Source organism: Trichoderma evansii (genome assembly GCF_050947405.1).
Source record: "Trichoderma evansii strain SZMC 28006 chromosome Unknown GGI43scaffold_8, whole genome shotgun sequence".
In the NCBI taxonomy this organism is placed as follows: Eukaryota; Fungi; Ascomycota; class Sordariomycetes; order Hypocreales; family Hypocreaceae; genus Trichoderma; species Trichoderma evansii.
In genome coordinates this window covers 776,097-793,450 of record NW_028145198.1, presented here as the reverse complement: position 1 = coordinate 793,450, position 17,354 = coordinate 776,097, and the positions used below count along the sequence as shown (strand labels likewise).

Below are 17,354 nucleotides of genomic sequence, written 5' to 3'. Positions count from 1 at the left end.
CAGTGCATGACGATTGCGCTGCATTTCTACTTATCTCGTAAGCTTGGAGAGGTGAGCTTGGCTACTCGTTGCGGAAGCATTTCCGACTCCAATCAGGTCCTCTCCAGTATCTGAGTATTCGACGCTGGAAACATAAAAACTTTCTTATCAAGTGTGGTATGGTACATCAAAATTGTGCTGCATTACTATCATTTCATAAGCTTAAAGGGATGAGCCTCGGTGTTCAGCACATAGTCATCCAAGCTGATGATGTCTGGCGTTGTGAAGAGGAGGTAGAAGTACTTGAGCGTCTCGGCAAGCCAGAAACTCTGGTAATCACTGTCAGTATAGCGAAAAAGATATCATGAAGATGGAGAGGAACGCTCAACACTCACCTCCATATAGTCCTCCTGAGGCGGCTTCTCTGCAAATGTCGTCACATCCAGCACCGCGGCATTTGCATACTCCGTCTTTGTGCCCTTTGCAATGGCCGTAAACATATCCCAAGCAGCGTCCTGGAATTCTTTTCGTCCGGTAAGTCGATATGCGTAAAAGACGCTCTCAATGGCCTCCGGGCGAAGAAGATATCTCGGGTCCTTGGCGGTGGTGAAGCCCTTTGGCAAGTGCTCTTTCCACTCGTTTCGCTTATCACGCTCCAGCATCCAGTACTCTTCGTCCCAGGGGCAGTGAGCGCGGTCCTTGCACGGCGCGAGATCGATTCTCTCTGGCATCATGCCTGTGGGAAAGGCGCGGTATGCGTAGACGCAGCCGTTGGTCAGCTTGATGCCTCGCTCGACGTCGTCTTCGTTGCTAAAGAGCCTCCCTGCCAGGCCAAACATTCCACCGACAAAACAGGCCAGATGCTCCGTTTCGGGATCAAGCTCTGGCTCGCCGTTTCCATTGATGTTGACGTTGCCGGATATCAGAATGTCGTCCTCGTCGGGGAGCATTGGACGAAATAAGAAGTGTTTGTCTGCGGCCTTGAGGAAAGTCCTGGACATGATGTCGTACTTGGGCTCGCCACCTCCTAGCAGCTGATGCATCTTGGGCAGATACTCATAGAGAGAGTCGGCACAGCCACCAAGCGTAAAAGTGGCCCCCTGGACCACGTCTTTCGCATTCATGTTGATGTTCATCGGCCAGACTCCCGGCAACATCGTCTTATTCTGACCCTGGTAAAACACATCCATCAGTTGCGCCACGGCGCTGTAGTATTTCATGTCTCCTGTGACCTGGGACAAGTGCGCCAGCTCGAGAGACAGCGTTCCGGGTGAGGCTGACACAACGGAGCCTTCGACTAACAGTCCTCCTCCTTCTTTGGCGGCAGAGAAGCTCATGAAGTCGACGGGCATGCCGTTCTCGGTGTTGAATCCGCCGTAGATGAGATCCCCCAGCTCCACTGCTTTCTTGAGCAACAGTTCCCTACCGCTCAAATCATACGCTGCTAGCAAACCTCCCAGATAACGAATGTTAGTTTCAAAGATGTTGATCCGGTTGCTCGCCGAAGATCCAAAGTCGATTTCTGCCACTGCGGCCACTGCCTCGTCGAATTCCTCCCGAAGGCCCATGATCCAAAGCGTGTCAAGCGAATCGACCAGCGTGGCGGCCCAACCCGAGAACTGCTCTCTTCCGGCTCCAGAAATGGGCAACAGAGCGTCTTGCATCCACGCATGCTTCTTATACCCTTTCCAAGCCCGCAAAGCGACATTCTTCACCTCTAGCAGTCTCGCTGTCCGCTCCCGCGCCGCAGGTGCTGGTTCGTGTCCAAAGGGGTGCTGGATCGCTGGAAGAGGTCGCGAGCTCTTCTTGGGCAGATTTGTGGTGGTGTTGAGGGGATAGCGAAATTTCACGGCGCCCCAGTCGAAGCTGGACTTTGACTCGGGATACTGGCTTGACGACGCGCCGTCGTTCATGCGATGCTTCAGCAGGCTCCATTCTGACGCTGATGGCGATGGTGGTGTGGCCTGGAAGCGCCATAAGACGAAAAGGACTATTGTGAAGATGATGCCATTGCGTACGAAACGCGGGCGGCCTGCATACATGGTTGTGGCTCTCTACAGAATCGAATGGAGTCGCGACGCCTCTTGCGAAGATGAAGTGGGAAACAAGAGAATATGGGGGTATCCTAAAAAAAGAATTGCAACAACTGGCTGAATGACCAAAAAATGAGACACAAATAAAATGAAAGAGAGACAAAATCAGATCACAACTAGTACTGCCACCTTATTTCATGGCTTCCAAGCTGTGTCAGAAAAACAAAGTCAACAGAAGCCACTCCACAACCTAAATAACGATGAGATTGTGAGATTCAAACAATCTGTCCGGACCCCGACGCTAACAACTAATAATAGCAGGATTAGTAGCATCAGCTCGGCCTGGTGCATCCAAATTAAAATTCCAGGCCCGACTTTTCCCTCCCCCTCTTCGCTCCTGGCTCTCCCCCTCCCCTGATGAACCATGGAGCTTCCAGATGGGGAAAATCAATTTCCAAGGAGTGTATAGCTTGTGATGGATTGGCATCGCGTGCCCAGGAGACGAGACCTAGCCTAAAACACTGCTGCAGCTCGCTAGTGGGTTTATTTTTGCCTGGCCGGGTTTTATGTCTATTTAAGAGCTTGCGGCAGAAACCCCGCTAAAAGGAATCTGCGGTTGTTTCCACAGCGCTCGTCTCGTATTCGACTGTAACTTTGTGTCGAAAGTGAAGAAAAAGGGTCCATATTGAAGAAACTTGACGAGGGCTTAAACTTGAGTGAGAGTATTTCAAGAGTTTAACTGCATTGCCGCCTCTTGTCATGGTTTGCTACGGCGCAGCCCTACCTGGCATCTCCGGCGCTGCGATATGCTTAATTTGCACCTTATTCCTTAATTTAGCCAAGGCGTTTGAGGTGAAGACCCCGCCAATGGCCGAAAGAGGCCATGCATGAACTTGGATGCATACGCTGCAAATAGGCATTAAAGAAGAAAACGTATAATTTCATGAGTAGTCGTATTTCATTTCATAGAGAAGAAAAAGGAATAAAATGATGATTTTTCATGGATATCTCATAAAGGCCTCCAAAGAGTTCCCCAGACTATTATACATGCAGCTCTCAAGTCATATATAGTACAGTTTCACCACCCCCCTTTTCATTTACACATTCATCGCCTCCCTCCACGCTTCTCCTCATTTTCAAACTTAAGCTCCTCTTCAACCTCCGCGTCCATCTCTCTCTCCATTTCCAACTCTTCAATATCCTCAGCCTCCAAAATCTCCTTGATCAAATCAGTTTGTCGATCTCGCTTGCCCTTGGTCCTGCGTTCCTTTCGTGCATTCTTCTCGTTCGCCGATAGACGGCCCCCATCCATCGTAATCTCAACCTTGCGAGGCTTCTTGCCACCTTCGGCTCGCTTGCCTCCATCATCTACCCCGCTGCCGACTCGGACGCTGCGAGACACTCTGGTCTTGGCGCCCAGAGCCCAGAGATCGCCCCAGTGCGATTTTCTCGCATCGTGGTATGCGAGCTTGCTGTAGCTCTTTGGCACTGTCCATCGCTCAATCTTGCCTTCAGGCGTGCACACATCTAGCGTGACGTGGCCCTTGCGCTTCAGCGGTGGCAAGACCATTCTGGGTAGAGTTTGCATGTCTGGTCGGTTTGGAGAGTTTTCAAATCCTGCAAAGGCTTGCTCGGTCGCTTTCCACCCTGGGAGCTGGTCTGCCTTTGCGCGGCCACGTTGAATCGCCACGTAGCTAAACTCCACGTCGCCCTGGTTGTTTGAGCTATTGCCTAGCATTTTTGTATAAAATGTAGGCCGAGTGAACCGTTGATTGAAGTAGCAGTAATCCTTACGACCCTTACTCTTTCCAACCTCCTTATACATAGGGCATGTTCCGTGGTTTGTGCATGGTGCGATGATATGGCCGGGCTCCCGTTCCTTATGATATGCCGGGTTCAATTCTTCAGTCGGAATATCGGGCTCGCCGTTCTGAGGTAAAAGGAATTGCTTTAGAAGCGTATCCCTCACATGAGCGACGGCTTCAAATCCACGGGGATGTGCCTTTTCGATTACAATTAGCACACCGCCGTCCTTGTTAAGTAGGGTCCAGAGGTTATTTAAAACGGCCTGACGGTAATGGTCCTGCTTTTCTTTGAGGAATAGATGCGAAGCAATGATGAGATCATAGCTTTTTCGTGCCTGTGGTTTATCACCGGCATCTAGATGCTCACCCTGCGTTTCCCCCGAGTGTTCGTAATCTGGTAATCGAGGCAAAAACGTAGTGTTGTGCAGGAAACTCTTCAATCGATGCCGTAGTCGGTCCGACCCAGCAATAACGGTTTTTCTCCCAGGAGGTTGTGAGCCCTTCACCGTGCCCTGTTCTCTCAATAAATCCCATTCAGCCTGGAGAACTTGCTCCCAAGCAACTAAACCAGCACCGCCAGCACCGGCGTCCAAAACGCTCAATCCTGCAGATCCGTCTTTTTGAAGGCGTTGCCTGATCCAGTCACTGCCCAATCGTTTTCGCACCTCCCGTAAAACTGATGCCACAGAAGCATACGAAGGAGGTAAATAGCCGGCTAGAAAGGCATCCGCCTCAATCTCCGTCATGTGCCGCTGATCAGGAGGTAAGCCGACTCCACCCATTTGTCCGTTCTTTCTCCCTTCTGGCGTAAATGGAGACGTCGGCAGGCCTTGTCCACCAAAAGCTGCTTCGGCGGCCGTCTTGACATGACCTAAATGAGTTCGATCCAAGAGATCGCGTATGGGCGTAACAAGAGTGCTCAGAGGTAGCGAGATTTCGACGGGGCTTCCATGAAATCTGCCGTCCAAGGTATAAGGGTGGAAACGCCGTGACTCGCCAAGGCTCATCTCCCGCTCTGTATCGGCAGGAATTTCTTCAGACTCTGGAAATAACTCTTCTTCTTCCATTTCATATGCTTCCTGCTCGGCCTCGGCCTCTTCTCTCGCAGCTGCAATTTCATCCTCCAGCTGCTGCTTTTGCGCCGTCTTGAAATCTTGCATAAGCCTTTGCAGTGCCTCGCGCTCCCTTGGATTTCTGGCAACAGCATCAACATAATCTGAAGGCTCTTCAACCGCTTCTATCGCAGATTCAGATTCCAAGGGCTGTTCAGACTCTGACAATAGCTCTGGCTCGTCGCCTTGCCGTGGGGGAATCCTGTAAGTCACTTCCTCAAAACCACCCTCTTCTGACTGTCGCAGCAATGTTCCCTCATCAGCTGGTCGTGGGGGTTGACCTCCCATATCTGCATGAGTAGGAATACCAACATCTTCTGGCGCAGTCTCTCGAAGTGGTGGACCATAAAGTCGTTCATAAAGTGCATACTCTTCTTCATTGAGATAGCCCCTTGGAAGCGTGTCTCGAAAGCGCTGCTTTGCTTCTCGGACTACCTTTTCAATATCCTCTGAAGATTGGGTCTTTGGTACATCATGCGATTCCTGAAAAGCAATACTGGAGTTGGAAAAACATCGCCTGTTTATTTGATAAGAGCTTCGCTGAATTTGTTGTATGCGTGGGGCAGTCGATCTTCGCACTGATGCCGCAGAAATCGAATGGCCAAATTGCCGCTGTGCTGTGAAGAGATATGCATAACTGCACTTTGGGCAAGCATTCTTGATCCCATTTAATGACAACATCTTCTCCCCTTGCGCCTGAACTGGCTACAAGAGAAGGGTTACTGTGATGAAGGTTTATGGACTTTTTCAAGCTCTCATGGTCACGTGATAGATATGTGAATTAGCTCGCATATGAGAGGTCAGCTACGAAAGTCTTAGGCCCACCGCAGGAATAGCTCCATTGAACCAATTTTAGAAGCAACTGTTTGTTTTTCTTACTTTTTTATTCATTTGCCTCTGCTTCTCTTTGATAGAAAGGAACAAGTTCTAAGCTCCACTTATTCATGTAACGAAAAGAGTTTAATATGCCAATATGGCTAGGATAGTGCAAGAACGCTCACACACAAACAACACTGCTCGTCCACAACCACACTACCGCCTCGGCAATGGTATAACAATCACAAATCGGCTAGAGTCCTAAAAGCTGGCTTTTGCTGTTGTTGCTGCATCCGGGCGCTACCTGCGGGCGCAGGCCCTTTCGCCGCTGTTGGCTTCAGCTGCGGCGCCGGTTGTCTGTTCGGGTTAAACATGGACTGTTCCGCAGCCTTGAAAGCATCAATCTGGCTCGCTAGTTAGCAGATTTGTCCCCTTGACTTCCTACGCCTCCTGTTTACGTGCCGAAAATAAAGACGTCAAGTACAGCCCAAGGAGCATCACAGCAAGATTAAACAGCCAAGACAGGTTCCAAGGGCGGCCCTGGCCCTGAACAGGTCCATCGCTGCCAAGAGTCCTGCCGGGAGTCTTGAATACAGCCTCGGCTTTCTTGCCGCTGCTGCCGCTGAGTGAAACGGCCTTGTTGACGGCTTCGGTTAGGGCGGACGGGTTGGCGCCCCGAATGGTCTCGATAGCTGTGCCGTTGTGGAAGATCTTAAAGGTGGGCATGGCAGTGATGCCGTTCGTGCGGGCAATGTTGGCTTGATTGTCGACGTTGACCTTGGCGAAGGCGACCTTCTTCGGTGAGGAGTGCTCCTTGGCGAGGCGCTCAAAGTGCGGCGCAATCATCTTGCAAGGACCGCACCAGTCGGCGTAGACTGCGATGCTTGGTTAGTATTTACTTGCTGGCGCAAAGGCCCAAGGGTGACATCGTACAGTCTGCGACAACCACGCTGGTGCCGGAGAGGAGTGAATCCCACTCGCCATCAGATGCGATATGGACGGGGCCGCTCATTGTGAAGACGTGCACGTAGGTTCTGGAATATCGTATACTGTTGTAGTTGCGACAGCTTGCTGTTGTTGGTCGAAGGTGTTAAACGTGGCCAGCTTGGCGCATTTGCATGTCTTATTCATTCATGGCTGATAAATAGCCGTGCAGCCAGCATGCCATGGCGTAATCCGAGGTCGCGCTCTGGACAAAAGAGGCAGGCGGTAAAATATGTGACCCCACTATTCTGCCGGAATAATGTAAATAATTTTGAGACGAGCTGCCGCAAAAGCGACGCCTGGCTATTATTTTGTATTCCAGTGATAAGATACATTCATCATGTCGTACCAAGAGCGTGAAGCAAAGGTATTGCTTTCTGAATTGTTCCAACGTGCCATTGAATACTAAACAGGCATATAGAAGAGAAAGCTTGCCAGCAGCGGCGGCAATGCTCAACAAGCGTTTCATGCCGTCAATGTCCCTGCCCAGGAAGGAAGAGACTGGACTGTCTCTGTGGCATTCCCCAGCAGCACAATCGCAACGTACGTATTTATCCAATTGCTATTTACATTTATAATAGGAAAGCTTACATGTTGTCTATAGACTAGCTACTGCTGAACAACGAATGGCTGTGCCCAGCCGTGTTGCCCGTGCCCTCGCCATCTTTTCGGTCGACGAAGTCATTGTCTACGATGACTCTCCCGTCTCTTCACGTCCGCACAAGACCGACACATCTGTCTACACCGGAGACACAGATCCATGCCACTTTCTCACACACGTCCTTTCATACATGGAGACCCCGCCGTTCATGCGCAAGGCCCTCTTCCCTCTACACCCCAACCTGCGACTGACGTCCTCGCTGCCGGGCCTCGATACTGCCCACCACCCACATCCCAAAGAATCAATGCCTTACAGGGAAGGCGTCACGATTTCAGGAATGACAAAGTCGAGCAATGGCACGTTGGTTGATATTGGTCAGGAGAAGCCCGTCGAAATCAAGGAGGACATTCCTCCCAAGACGAGAGTCACCCTCAAGCTTCCAGAAGACGAGAGCGAACCCTGCGAGTGCGTGCGCCCTGATGCGCCTCGCACTGAAGCTGGCTTCTACTGGGGCTACACCGTCCGGAAAGCAAACTCCCTCTCGGCTGTCTTCACCGAGTCTCCCTATGAGAATGGGTACGATCTGAGCATCGGCACGTCTGAGCGAGGATCTCCCGCGTCTAAAGAGTTTCCCGCTTCGAAGCGCGTGCAATTTAATCACATGCTTATTGTGTTTGGTGGACCACGAGGTATCGAATATGCGGCGATGAACGACGAGGAACTCGGTGGGATGGGCATCCAGGGCGGAAAGACAAGAGAGCTGTTTGATCACTGGGTCGATGTGCTGCCGAATCAGGGCAGTAGAACGATTCGGACGGAGGAGGCCATGTATATTGCGCTGACGGTGTTGAAGCGGATTTGGGATAACGAGTAAAAATTTGAATAGAGTTGATACCCCCTCTATATCTTTCAGCATATATAATATTACACATTTGAAACCTAATCACGTTTTCGCAGAGGGATGACGTGCTTGTATTATATATGACCTTTTCTCCACATATTGTAGTGGTTTTATAGCAATCTATAAGAGCCATTGTTGAAGACTCTCACCTGTTTCCATCGTTGAATCGTGAGTCCTCTAGATAATTTCTAGTCTCGCAAATAACGCCCAATTAATAACCAAATTTAATAAGTCCTCTTTCTTTTGTACATTATACGTCTTTATTACGCCTTAGTGGCATCAAGCGCAACCGTCTTGCCAAGACCCTCGCTTGCCACCGCCGCAGCCTTATCACCAGCCCTCTTCCGCAGGACATTCTCAATGAATGCCTCGCCGGCCTTGTAGGATGAGCGCACAAGAGGTCCACTTGCGCAGTAGAGGAAGCCCATGTCTAGAGCCCGCACGCGCCACATCTCGAACTCGTCGGGAGTGACGTATTTTTCAACCTTGAGATGTCGCTTGGTTGGGCGCATGTACTGTCCGAAAGTGACGACGTCGACGTTGGCCTTTCGCAGCTCTATAGTAAATCTGTTAGACATTTTCTGCAAACTTTTGGCAATGAGCCAAATAAACGTACCTCTAAGAGCATCCATGACCTCGTGCTCTTGTTCTCCTAGACCAAGCATAATGCTAGTCTTGGTGATGATACCCTCCTGGCCCTTCACCTCCTTGACGTGATTCAACACCTTCAAACTCTGGCGGAATGTCGCCCTGCGGTCACGCACATACGGAGTGAGGCCTTCCACAGTCTCAATGTTATGCGCATACACATCCAATCCACTCTCGGCCACAATCTTGACCATGTCCAGGTCGCCGGCGAAATCTCCCGTCAGGGCCTCGACGAGCAATGACGGCTTCTTCTGCTTAATCTTGCTGATCGTCTCTGCAAAGTGTCGAGCACCACCGTCGGCCAAATCATCACGATCCACGCTCGTCAGCACAACGTACCCAAGGCCCCATCGTGCCAGTGCCTCAGCTGTATGCTCAGGCTCATGAGGATTCAGAGGAGCAGGTGCTCGGTTTGTTTTGACGCTGCAGAAGCGACAGCCACGAGTGCATGTGTCGCCCATGAGCATGATGGTGGCCGTGGCGGCATTCTTATCAGAGCCGCCCCAGCACTCGGAAATGTTGGGACACCGAGCCTCCTCGCAGACAGTATGTAAGCCCAGACCGCGCAAATCCTTCTTGATCTTCTTGTAGTTCTCGTTGCCCGCAGGAATGGACGTCTTGAGCCATTCGGGGAGTCGTGTGATGGTTCTTTTCTTGCCGGCAGGGCCGACTTCGGCCGTCTTCAGGGCGTACGCATCGCTAGGCGACAAAGACTGCACATGAGACTGAGTAGCAATGAAGTCTTCAAGTGACCCCACTGTCTTATCCTTGAAGTACGTCGTAGGTCGGGATGACGGCTTTGCGGAAGCTTGGCCGGCGTCGGTGGGATGCGGTGGGATAGTGGCGAAAGATCTGAGGGCGGCGGGAGAAACAGCCAGGGCCCTTCGCATGGGCGCCTGGACTCGCTGAAGTGACGGAGCTATTGAGGCCATCTTGGATATGTGAAAGACGTGACGCTGTGATAGATGCCCTTCCGAGAATCCCGTCTGGAGGTGGGTTGTAGGTGATGAAGAATGATTTAGTTTGAAGAGCTCTCAGAGAAAAGTTGGGGAGCCGATGGGACCCGCAACATAGCGCCGCAAGCCGGAGACTTGGCCGGGCGCGCCAATAGGGATTTTTCTTTATTAATCAGCCTTAACAGCCATCAGTTATCAAATTTATGAAAACGGAAGGGATTATTTTTCCATCTTTTCAATATTAGATTGCCAGCGTGTATTCTTCTGTTATGCCGCTCTTGTCTTGTTGAAATACAATTCGATTTTTCTTACGCCGGCCGTGTAAGTGGCCCACTCGGTTTGGCATATTTCTTCACACTGGCATGTGTGCTCAGCACCGAGTTAAGCGCATCGAAATGTAATATGATGAGTCACGCGAGATTTAAAGACATCATAGGCAGTGAAATCACGTCATGTAATAATGCGAAAATTGATACGATGATGATGGTTTATTGTACGGCCTAGTTCCAGAAAACAAATACTAGGCTGAGATCACCGCCTCTTTTCCCTCCATAACACCGAACCTCCTCTGTCCAAACTCCAGCATCTGAATAAAATCCCAAAGGGCACAACGCCAAAACCACAAGCCTTTAAGTCCGGGTCAAAGACGTAGTTGAACACGCCTCTGCCAAGGAATACTTGGGAGAATTCGCGTCAAATACAATCCAACCCAGACTATGTCATCTCCAATATACAAAAAAGGGGGTATCACCAATAGAAGAGAAGAAATACCCGTCACCCGCGAAATAGAAGTACACCAGCATGCTGGATGTAGATCCATGGTATCAGATCCAAAGATGTTTTGAATGGAAGAGTTGCCAAGTGTAGGGGTTATGATAGAAACAGGAGGCGTAAAAAGAATATAATTGAATTGAAATTAAGATCCAGCTAGCCCGCTCGCCCACACATACAATGCGTGCTGTGTCTGGTCATATTAAAGGATATAACTGAGCTTTCAAGATACTGGCTTTCAAGATTCAGTCAATTCTCACGAATGAGAATAGACAATGCTTAAGATAAAGCATATGAGAATCGATGAAAGAATGGGCGGTTGACGGATCGCCAACCGCAGCAATAGTCATCTTTTCAGCGACAGGAACCGCGAGCATAACAGGATCACCCAAGAAACGAAGTATCAATGGGGAACATGAGCTCAGCAGCGCCATCGGCGCGCTCGAGCACAGTCAAAAAAAAAAAATTTGGGGGAATCAGAAAAATAAGAAGGAATTAGACCGCCAGGCCTTTGTGGACGAAAAGGGCCCATCCCTTTTCAACAGAAGCACGTTGTCAAATCGTCGGCGAGTCGTAATGATCGTAGATCGTCATGCAGAAGAATGGGGTTTATTTTTTTCAAGATGACAAAAGAAAAAAGGTGATAAATGAGCGAAGAAGACAAGATGGTTGCTGTTCGCGGAGAAAAAGGGTCCGCTTCATCCCCTGATTGTCCACACTCCCAATTATTCCATGATTTTGCAAAGATTTACATCATAGCGAAAATCATCATTCCAGCAACACCGACCAAGGCGACCTTGCTGGCCTCAAGGGCAACACCAGCGCTGTGGGGGCCCTTGGTGGCAGAAGCGATGGGAGCACCAGTGGAGGGAACGGTTGAAGGCTTGAAAGCAGTTGAGCCGACAGCAGTGCTGACAGCAGTACCGATTGACTGGTAGCTGGCTGCGGTAGAAGAAGCAGCAGTGGTGGTGGCGTTGTGAGAAGCAACAGCAGTGACTGTGTGAAGTCTGGCGAGAGTGACAGTCTTGGTCAGGATGGTGGTCGACGTCTCAGTGGTGGTGGACTGAGCAAAGGCAAGGGCCGGAAGAGCGGCGACGGCGAACAGAGAGAACTTCATCTTGAATTCTTCGGGGTGTTTTTTTGTGGTTGAGATTTGGGTGATGGTGAAGATTTGCGCACAAGCTATCTAAGCGTCGCGTGTGAGGATGGGTGAAAGTGATGAGCAAGTATATAGCAGTAGAATCAGGCAAGATGACGGATATCTGCGATGATACACTAGAAGTTTTGAAATGCTGTAAACCGGTTAGCAAGTTACATTCTCCAGTTAATGGCGATCAGATCACCGTGCTGCTCCGCTTACCTTGCTGCGTATGTTGTGATACGTGGTTTGTTATTTCGCGAGGCAGATAATGAGTGTGAGGGTATATAAATACTGGATAATCGATATCCAAGATGCGTTCAGGTCAATGAATGGATAAGACTTTGCCAACGAAGTCTTTTTTTGTTTGCGTGGAGAGCGTGAAACGAGAAGAAACGTCAGAGAAAATGGGGAGGGAGAAGGAGAGTAGAAAAAGAAGAGACGAAACGCCCACGACTGCGACGAACGAGCCCAGCAAAGGCGCCATCGCAGGGCGGACTGGCTTGGAGGGCGACTGAACCACGACCAGAGCCAATAGCGCTCACAAGTGCCACCCAAACAAATATGGGGCGGGTGCCGAGCGCCGTGCAGGTAGACGAGACATGAGGATCATATGCGACGGGGCTGCAGGTCCAGGTAGACGGGACCTGGCCACTAGCCGCGCATTGACGGGGACGAAATTAAAGTGTGTCATTTAGGTACAAGGCCAGGCTCTAAATTTTCTCTCGACCTCAGGGCTTGTCGCAGAAGTAAAGTCAATGCACCTGGTGGTCGGTTCTCTGGTTTCAGTGGCTGGCTGCTTATCCTGGCCTGCTGTTTTAGCTCTTTTACATTCTATTGCTTGTTTCCTCTTTATTGTCCGGCTTGCTCTCTTGAACTCTCGTCATTCCTCCATCGCCATCCATCATGCGGTAATGCCCAGGGCGTCGCACCAGCAAACCCAAACCGCCACCCCATCACGTCCCAACGGCTGCAACTCGCCTCTTGTTGGTCACATTGCCCTCGCAATTCTTCCATTACGGGCTGACAGGGCAGATCTTTTCCCGGCTAAACGAGGACCGATCTGCGCTCGACGACGGCCCAAAGCGAGCCCCTCCTCCACACATGCCCAGGCGGATTTTCTCCCCGACCACGTTCAGGGGCCCTGACGAGGGGGCCCAAAAGGGCATCGCCTGACTCGTGGCGATTCATGCCTCGTCGACTTAATCAAAAGACAATGCTAGACGCCTGTGTAATTAAAACTTGTACCAGCGCATGCAAGCAGCGCTGGCCAAATACACGGATAAAGACAGCAGACGTCGACCCCCTTGGTGCGTTGGCGTCCACCTTTAAATGCTTCTCATTTCCTGGAGGCAGCTGATTGGTGGCCAACGCCTCCGTTCCTGCATCGGTGCCTGGCACTTGACTGCTTTAGCGGAAGTTACAGGCACTAGCCAGCTAATGGCTTTTTAGTGCAGCGCCTTTAGCGAAGACTAAAATTGCTCCCAAAGGGGCAGTCGAGTCGAAACCGATTGATTCCCTGTGTCTGATCACGGAGCACGATCCAGTTGAGCTTATTTGACGAGTTGCTTACTTGGATGCGCGCTTTTTTTTTTTTTTTTGATAATTTCATATTAGCAGCACGTGCTTCTTCGTCCATCTTTTCGTGTCTATTCATCCTGCGCCGGTGGCTTAAAAATTTATCCAGCGCAGCGCCCTATTGTCGCACCACATCCCTTGAAACTCAGCTCCCGCATGGACCTCTTCGCGAAGAAGCATCATTCTGCGCTCTAACGGCGTTATAGCTGCGGTCGGGCCCCAGCTCCGAGATCTTGCGTGAAAATGGAATCGGCTGGACTGTCGATAGAATGGAGCACGTACCAGGGAACAAGGACCGGTGCTAGTGCCACAGAGCGGCCGAGCAGACTCTAAAAAAAAAAAGAAGAAGAAAAGAAAAGAAGATCTTCGAATCGCTACTGTGAAGGATCTACAGTCTCCAAACATGTTAATTCTGACGACTGCTGTTTCTGTTCCAGGACATGTTTGCAGATTGATGAAAAAGCTTGGCTTATCTGGTTTTATGTTGTCAACGGCCTATCACATACTGAATAAACCATTCAGTGGATGACGAAGACCTATATTTACAGGCTCTTTGCACTGTTCATGCTGGGCTATAATTCAATCGTAAATAATGGGCAGTCATGACTGTTGTAAGCAATTCGAAGCTGTCTGTAAAAAGAAAACAAATGCTATATTAGGCATTCAATTATTGCCATGTAAACTATTCAACGTAGTATTGCTACATAATCTTCTATCTATGCCTCAATTAGCCCCCAAGCTCCTCCTCCAGGGGATTGAATCACAACACTCTCTCCAGGGCCCAGCCTTGTAGTGGCTTTTGCGCCCAGATTAATCACTCTTTTCAGTCCTGTTGCCGCATCTGTAACTTTGACACAGTTAAGACCAGACTCGCCATCGCCTCCGCCCTCCATACCATACGGACGACGAGATCTTCTCTCACTGAGAATAGAGCATTGAACAGGGACGCGGAACTCAATCTCTCGAACTGTTCCGTCACCGCCTCTGTTGCGTCCCTTTCCACCCGATCCTTTCCGTAGCTCGAAGCGGCGCAGAATGCACGGATATCTCTTCTCAAAGACCTCCGGGTCTGTAATTCTCGTGTTTGTCATGTGTGTATGAACGCCGCTCTGGCCGATCCAATCGGGGCCAGCGCCAGATCCACCTGCAATAGTTTCGTAATAGCCAAAGCCCTCCTTGTGCTCTCCTGTAACGGGATCCTTGCCACCAGTGCCAAAGGTGAGGTTGTTGCAGCAGCCTTGACTGGCGGCACAGGCGTTGAATGCGCGGAGAACGACGTCAGTGACGCGCTGAGACGTGAGGACGTTGCCGCCCACAACTGCAAGACCGTCACCTGGGTTCAGAATGGCGCCTTCGGGGATGACAATCTTGATGGGCGTTAGGCAGCCTTGGTTGAGGGGGATGGATGATGATACAAGGCAGCGAAGACAGTAGATGATGGCGGAATGGGTGATGGCAATAGGGGCATTTGTGTTGCCCAGGACATGAGGGCCAGTGCCGGTAAAGTCAAAGACGGCAGAACCATCCGGAGAAATATTGATAGAAAGGGTAATGGGCGTTCCATCATCCATATAATCAGTCGCTGTGAGAGGCTTTGAGTCGTTTGTGGCAAGGGTCTTCTTCAACAGGGATCGTACAGCAGCCTCTGCTGTGTGCTGAATAGCGTACATATATCTATGTACGCAAGCCAGGCCGTATTCTTCAATGAGTCCCTTGATCAGTGCAATACCCTTTGCGTTAGCCGCGATTTGCGCTTTGAGGTCGGAAATGTTGTCCTGTAGTCTGCGAGTGCCCGAGCAGCCATCATACTGGGCCGGCTCCTCCAGCAATAATCTGACGACTTCTGCCTCGTCGAAGCGGCCTTCACTGACAAGCTTGGTTGACTGAATAGCGGCACCTTCTTGCCAAAGCGCGGTTGAGGTCGGGGGCATTGAGCCTGGAAGAATACCACCAATATCAGCATGATGGCCGCGAGAGGCAACGTAAAAAGCGAGTTCATCTCCGTCAAAGACAGGGGTAATAACTGTGATATCGGGTAGATGTGTGCCACCGCATGAAGGGTGATTCGACATGAGGACATCACCGTCACGGAGCTTTCCTTCCCACAGGCGATGTTGATATTGGACTGCGAATTGCATGGACCCCAAGTGGACTGGTACGTGTGGCGCATTCGCAACAAGACCACCATCGGGGCTGAAGATTGCGCATGAGAAATCGAGACGCTCCTTGATGTTGGTTGACACGGCGGTTCGTCTTAGTGTGCGGCCCATTTGTTCCGCAATACCCATGAATCTGTGACCAAAGACTGTGAGCTGGATTGGGCTAAACTCTTCCTGTCCATCCTTTGACTTTGATTCTTTTGTGTTTAACGCGCCGTCGATGACGACATAGCTGTCCAAGATCGTGGCTGTTGTACCAGGAGCGACAACAATAGTCTGGGTGTTGTCGATGATGAGCGCTGGGCCAGCAATCTGTGATCCCTCCATGAGCTTCTGAAGCTCGTAGATGGACGTATTTACGTGTCCGGAGCCCTCAAAGTACACCGAATTCGTTCCATCTGCGTTAGGTGAAGGCACGCTGGTACCCTGGATCTTTTTGAGTTGAGCAAACGGGGTTTTGATCTCCTTCGTGCCTGTACCTCCAATAGCTCGGATACGGATATCATCTACAATAATGTCCTTCTCTGGGAAGTGGAATCCGAAACTCCGTTTGTGGGCGTCTTCAAACTCTCGCTTAAAGTCCCAATCCTGACCCTTGAGAATCATGAGCGAGCTGTTTGAGCCGGCGTATCTCATGCTGAGGTAAGAGTTGTGAGTAATGTGGTTCTCAGAAAATCCCTGCTTCAATAGAGCGTCTGTTGCTTGCTGGGTTAGATTTTCAAGCTGTGATCGGATTTCGGCCTCTGTCTCTGGGCTGTAGACTATCGCAGCAGGTCGTTGAGTCTCGTGGACAACATCTGCTAGCGAAATGCCGTAAGCGGACAGGATGGAAGAGTATTTGTGAAGGATGATTCGAGAAATGCCCAAGACGTTGGCTACTGCGCAAGCATGCTGGCCACCTGCACCGCCGAAACACGCAAGATGGTGGTCGGCAGCGTCATAGCCACGGGCTTCTGTGAGAGCTCGAATTGGTCCAGCCATGCCCTCGTTCGCGACCTTTAAGAATCCAAGGGCAACTTCCTCAGGCGTAAATAGGGTAAGTCCCGAGGCTTTTCTGTCCTTGTTAATCTCATCTGTAAGCTCTGCAAACTTGGTCTCGACAATCTCGCGATTCAGCGGCTCGTTTTCCTTGGGGCCAAACACCTTGGGGAAGTACTCTGGCAGGATTCTGCCAAGGAACAGATTGGCGTCTGTGATGGTTAATGGGCCGCCCTTGCGGTAACACGCTGGGCCTGGATGAGCAGAAGCAGACTCGGGGCCCACGTTGAATAATCCGTTTCTCCATGAGAGGATAGAGCCACCGCCGGCCGCAACGGTGTGAATATCGAGTTGTGGTGACTGGATGGAGATGCCTGCAGTGGTGGTTTCGAAAACGTGGTCATAAACGCCCGCATATCGGGATACGTCTGTTGATGTGCCGCCCATGTCAAAGCCGATGATGGGCTTCTTTTCCTCTTCATCCCATGACGTCTGAGCATAGCCAACAACTCCACCTGCCGGACCGGATAGAATAGCCTTTAGGCCGCTGAATTTGCGATAGTCCGCGAGGCCTCCATCTGACTGCATGAATTCGATCCGTGTATCTGCTGATGAGAATCCCCCACGGAAATTTGCTTCAATAGAGCTGATGTAATTTCTGATGATGGGAGTGAGATAGGCATCTGCAATAGCTGACGTTCCTCGGGGAACCACATTGATCATAGGCTGGAGCTCTGATGATAATGTGACGGAGAAGCCCATCTCCAAAGCCAATTTTCCGACAAGGAGCTCGTGATTAGGGTAGGCATATGAATGAATGAATACTATGGCGACAGAACGGAAGCCTTGACTCCATACGTCTGTGAGTTGTTTCTGAACTGCGCTGAGATCGGGT

General features: G+C 50.5%; 8 protein-coding genes across 8 annotated transcripts; 2 read left to right on the top strand and 6 right to left on the bottom strand.

Moving 5' to 3' along the window:
* Window positions 1–188: 188 nt before the first annotated feature.
* GGI43DRAFT_422496 (glycoside hydrolase family 47 protein) lies at window positions 189–2,021 on the bottom strand (the record flags this gene model as incomplete). Its single annotated transcript, XM_083208120.1, has 2 exons — window positions 189–308; window positions 375–2,021. 2 exons carry the CDS (start codon window positions 2,019–2,021, stop codon window positions 189–191), a joined length of 1,767 nt encoding a protein of 588 aa, XP_083061314.1.
* A 1,096-nt stretch (window positions 2,022–3,117) lies between these two features.
* GGI43DRAFT_422495 (mitochondrial small ribosomal subunit Rsm22-domain-containing protein) lies at window positions 3,118–6,757 on the bottom strand (the record flags this gene model as incomplete). Its single annotated transcript, XM_083208119.1, has 4 exons — window positions 3,118–5,425; window positions 6,025–6,102; window positions 6,191–6,620; window positions 6,679–6,757. 4 exons carry the CDS (start codon window positions 6,755–6,757, stop codon window positions 3,118–3,120), a joined length of 2,895 nt encoding a protein of 964 aa, XP_083061313.1.
* Window positions 6,758–6,871: 114 nt separating this feature from the next.
* On the top strand, window positions 6,872–8,274 carry GGI43DRAFT_403536 (putative RNA methyltransferase). Its single transcript, XM_083205803.1, has 3 exons — window positions 6,872–7,096; window positions 7,151–7,272; window positions 7,334–8,274. Exons 1-3 carry the CDS (start codon window positions 7,070–7,072, stop codon window positions 8,202–8,204), a joined length of 1,020 nt encoding a protein of 339 aa, XP_083061312.1. The 5' UTR covers window positions 6,872–7,069; the 3' UTR covers window positions 8,205–8,274.
* A 75-nt stretch (window positions 8,275–8,349) lies between these two features.
* Window positions 8,350–10,070, bottom strand: GGI43DRAFT_362564 (lipoate synthase). The gene is made up of 2 exons (XM_083202403.1): window positions 8,848–10,070; window positions 8,350–8,787 (listed from the first exon to the last, which is right to left on the bottom strand). Exons 1-2 carry the CDS (start codon window positions 9,809–9,811, stop codon window positions 8,495–8,497), a joined length of 1,257 nt encoding a protein of 418 aa, XP_083061311.1. The 5' UTR covers window positions 9,812–10,070; the 3' UTR covers window positions 8,350–8,494.
* A 1,223-nt stretch (window positions 10,071–11,293) lies between these two features.
* On the bottom strand, window positions 11,294–11,825 carry GGI43DRAFT_362676 (uncharacterized protein). Its single transcript, XM_083202406.1, has one exon. It carries the CDS (start codon window positions 11,721–11,723, stop codon window positions 11,355–11,357), a length of 369 nt encoding a protein of 122 aa, XP_083061310.1. The 5' UTR covers window positions 11,724–11,825; the 3' UTR covers window positions 11,294–11,354.
* A 525-nt stretch (window positions 11,826–12,350) lies between these two features.
* On the top strand, window positions 12,351–13,123 carry GGI43DRAFT_362546 (uncharacterized protein). The gene is made up of 2 exons (XM_083202401.1): window positions 12,351–12,730; window positions 12,780–13,123. Exons 1-2 carry the CDS (start codon window positions 12,503–12,505, stop codon window positions 12,918–12,920), a joined length of 369 nt encoding a protein of 122 aa, XP_083061309.1. The 5' UTR covers window positions 12,351–12,502; the 3' UTR covers window positions 12,921–13,123.
* A 46-nt stretch (window positions 13,124–13,169) lies between these two features.
* GGI43DRAFT_403532 (uncharacterized protein) lies at window positions 13,170–13,929 on the bottom strand. Its single transcript, XM_083205802.1, has one exon. The coding sequence runs from the start codon at window positions 13,725–13,727 to the stop codon at window positions 13,416–13,418; it is 312 nt and encodes a 103-aa protein (XP_083061308.1). The 5' UTR covers window positions 13,728–13,929; the 3' UTR covers window positions 13,170–13,415.
* Window positions 13,930–13,955: 26 nt separating this feature from the next.
* Window positions 13,956–17,216, bottom strand: GGI43DRAFT_403531 (5-oxo-L-prolinase). The gene has a single exon (XM_083205801.1). The coding sequence runs from the start codon at window positions 17,180–17,182 to the stop codon at window positions 14,039–14,041; it is 3,144 nt and encodes a 1,047-aa protein (XP_083061307.1). The 5' UTR covers window positions 17,183–17,216; the 3' UTR covers window positions 13,956–14,038.
* Between the last annotated feature and the right edge of the window lie 138 nt (window positions 17,217–17,354).

What these genes read in the sequence shown, in the direction of transcription:
- GGI43DRAFT_403532 (XM_083205802.1), bottom strand. Translation starts at nt 13,727, where the DNA reads ATGTTTGGAGACTGTAGATCCTTCACAGTAGCGATTCGAAGATCTTCT.
- GGI43DRAFT_362676 (XM_083202406.1), bottom strand. Translation starts at nt 11,723, where the DNA reads ATGAAGTTCTCTCTGTTCGCCGTCGCCGCTCTTCCGGCCCTTGCCTTT.
- GGI43DRAFT_403531 (XM_083205801.1), bottom strand. Translation starts at nt 17,182, where the DNA reads ATGATCAATGTGGTTCCCCGAGGAACGTCAGCTATTGCAGATGCCTAT.
- GGI43DRAFT_362564 (XM_083202403.1), bottom strand. Translation starts at nt 9,811, where the DNA reads ATGGCCTCAATAGCTCCGTCACTTCAGCGAGTCCAGGCGCCCATGCGA. An exon ending in GGTCATGGATGCTCTTAGAG is followed by an intron (nt 8,788 to 8,847) that starts GTACGTTTATTT and finishes GATTTACTATAG; the next exon opens with AGCTGCGAAAGGCCAACGTC.
- GGI43DRAFT_403536 (XM_083205803.1), top strand. Translation starts at nt 7,070, where the DNA reads ATGTCGTACCAAGAGCGTGAAGCAAAG. An exon ending in ACCAAGAGCGTGAAGCAAAG is followed by an intron (nt 7,097 to 7,150) that starts GTATTGCTTTCT and finishes ACAGGCATATAG; the next exon opens with AAGAGAAAGCTTGCCAGCAG. An exon ending in CCCAGCAGCACAATCGCAAC is followed by an intron (nt 7,273 to 7,333) that starts GTACGTATTTAT and finishes TGTTGTCTATAG; the next exon opens with ACTAGCTACTGCTGAACAAC.
- GGI43DRAFT_362546 (XM_083202401.1), top strand. Translation starts at nt 12,503, where the DNA reads ATGCACCTGGTGGTCGGTTCTCTGGTTTCAGTGGCTGGCTGCTTATCC. An exon ending in ACGGCTGCAACTCGCCTCTT is followed by an intron (nt 12,731 to 12,779) that starts GTTGGTCACATT and finishes CTGACAGGGCAG; the next exon opens with ATCTTTTCCCGGCTAAACGA.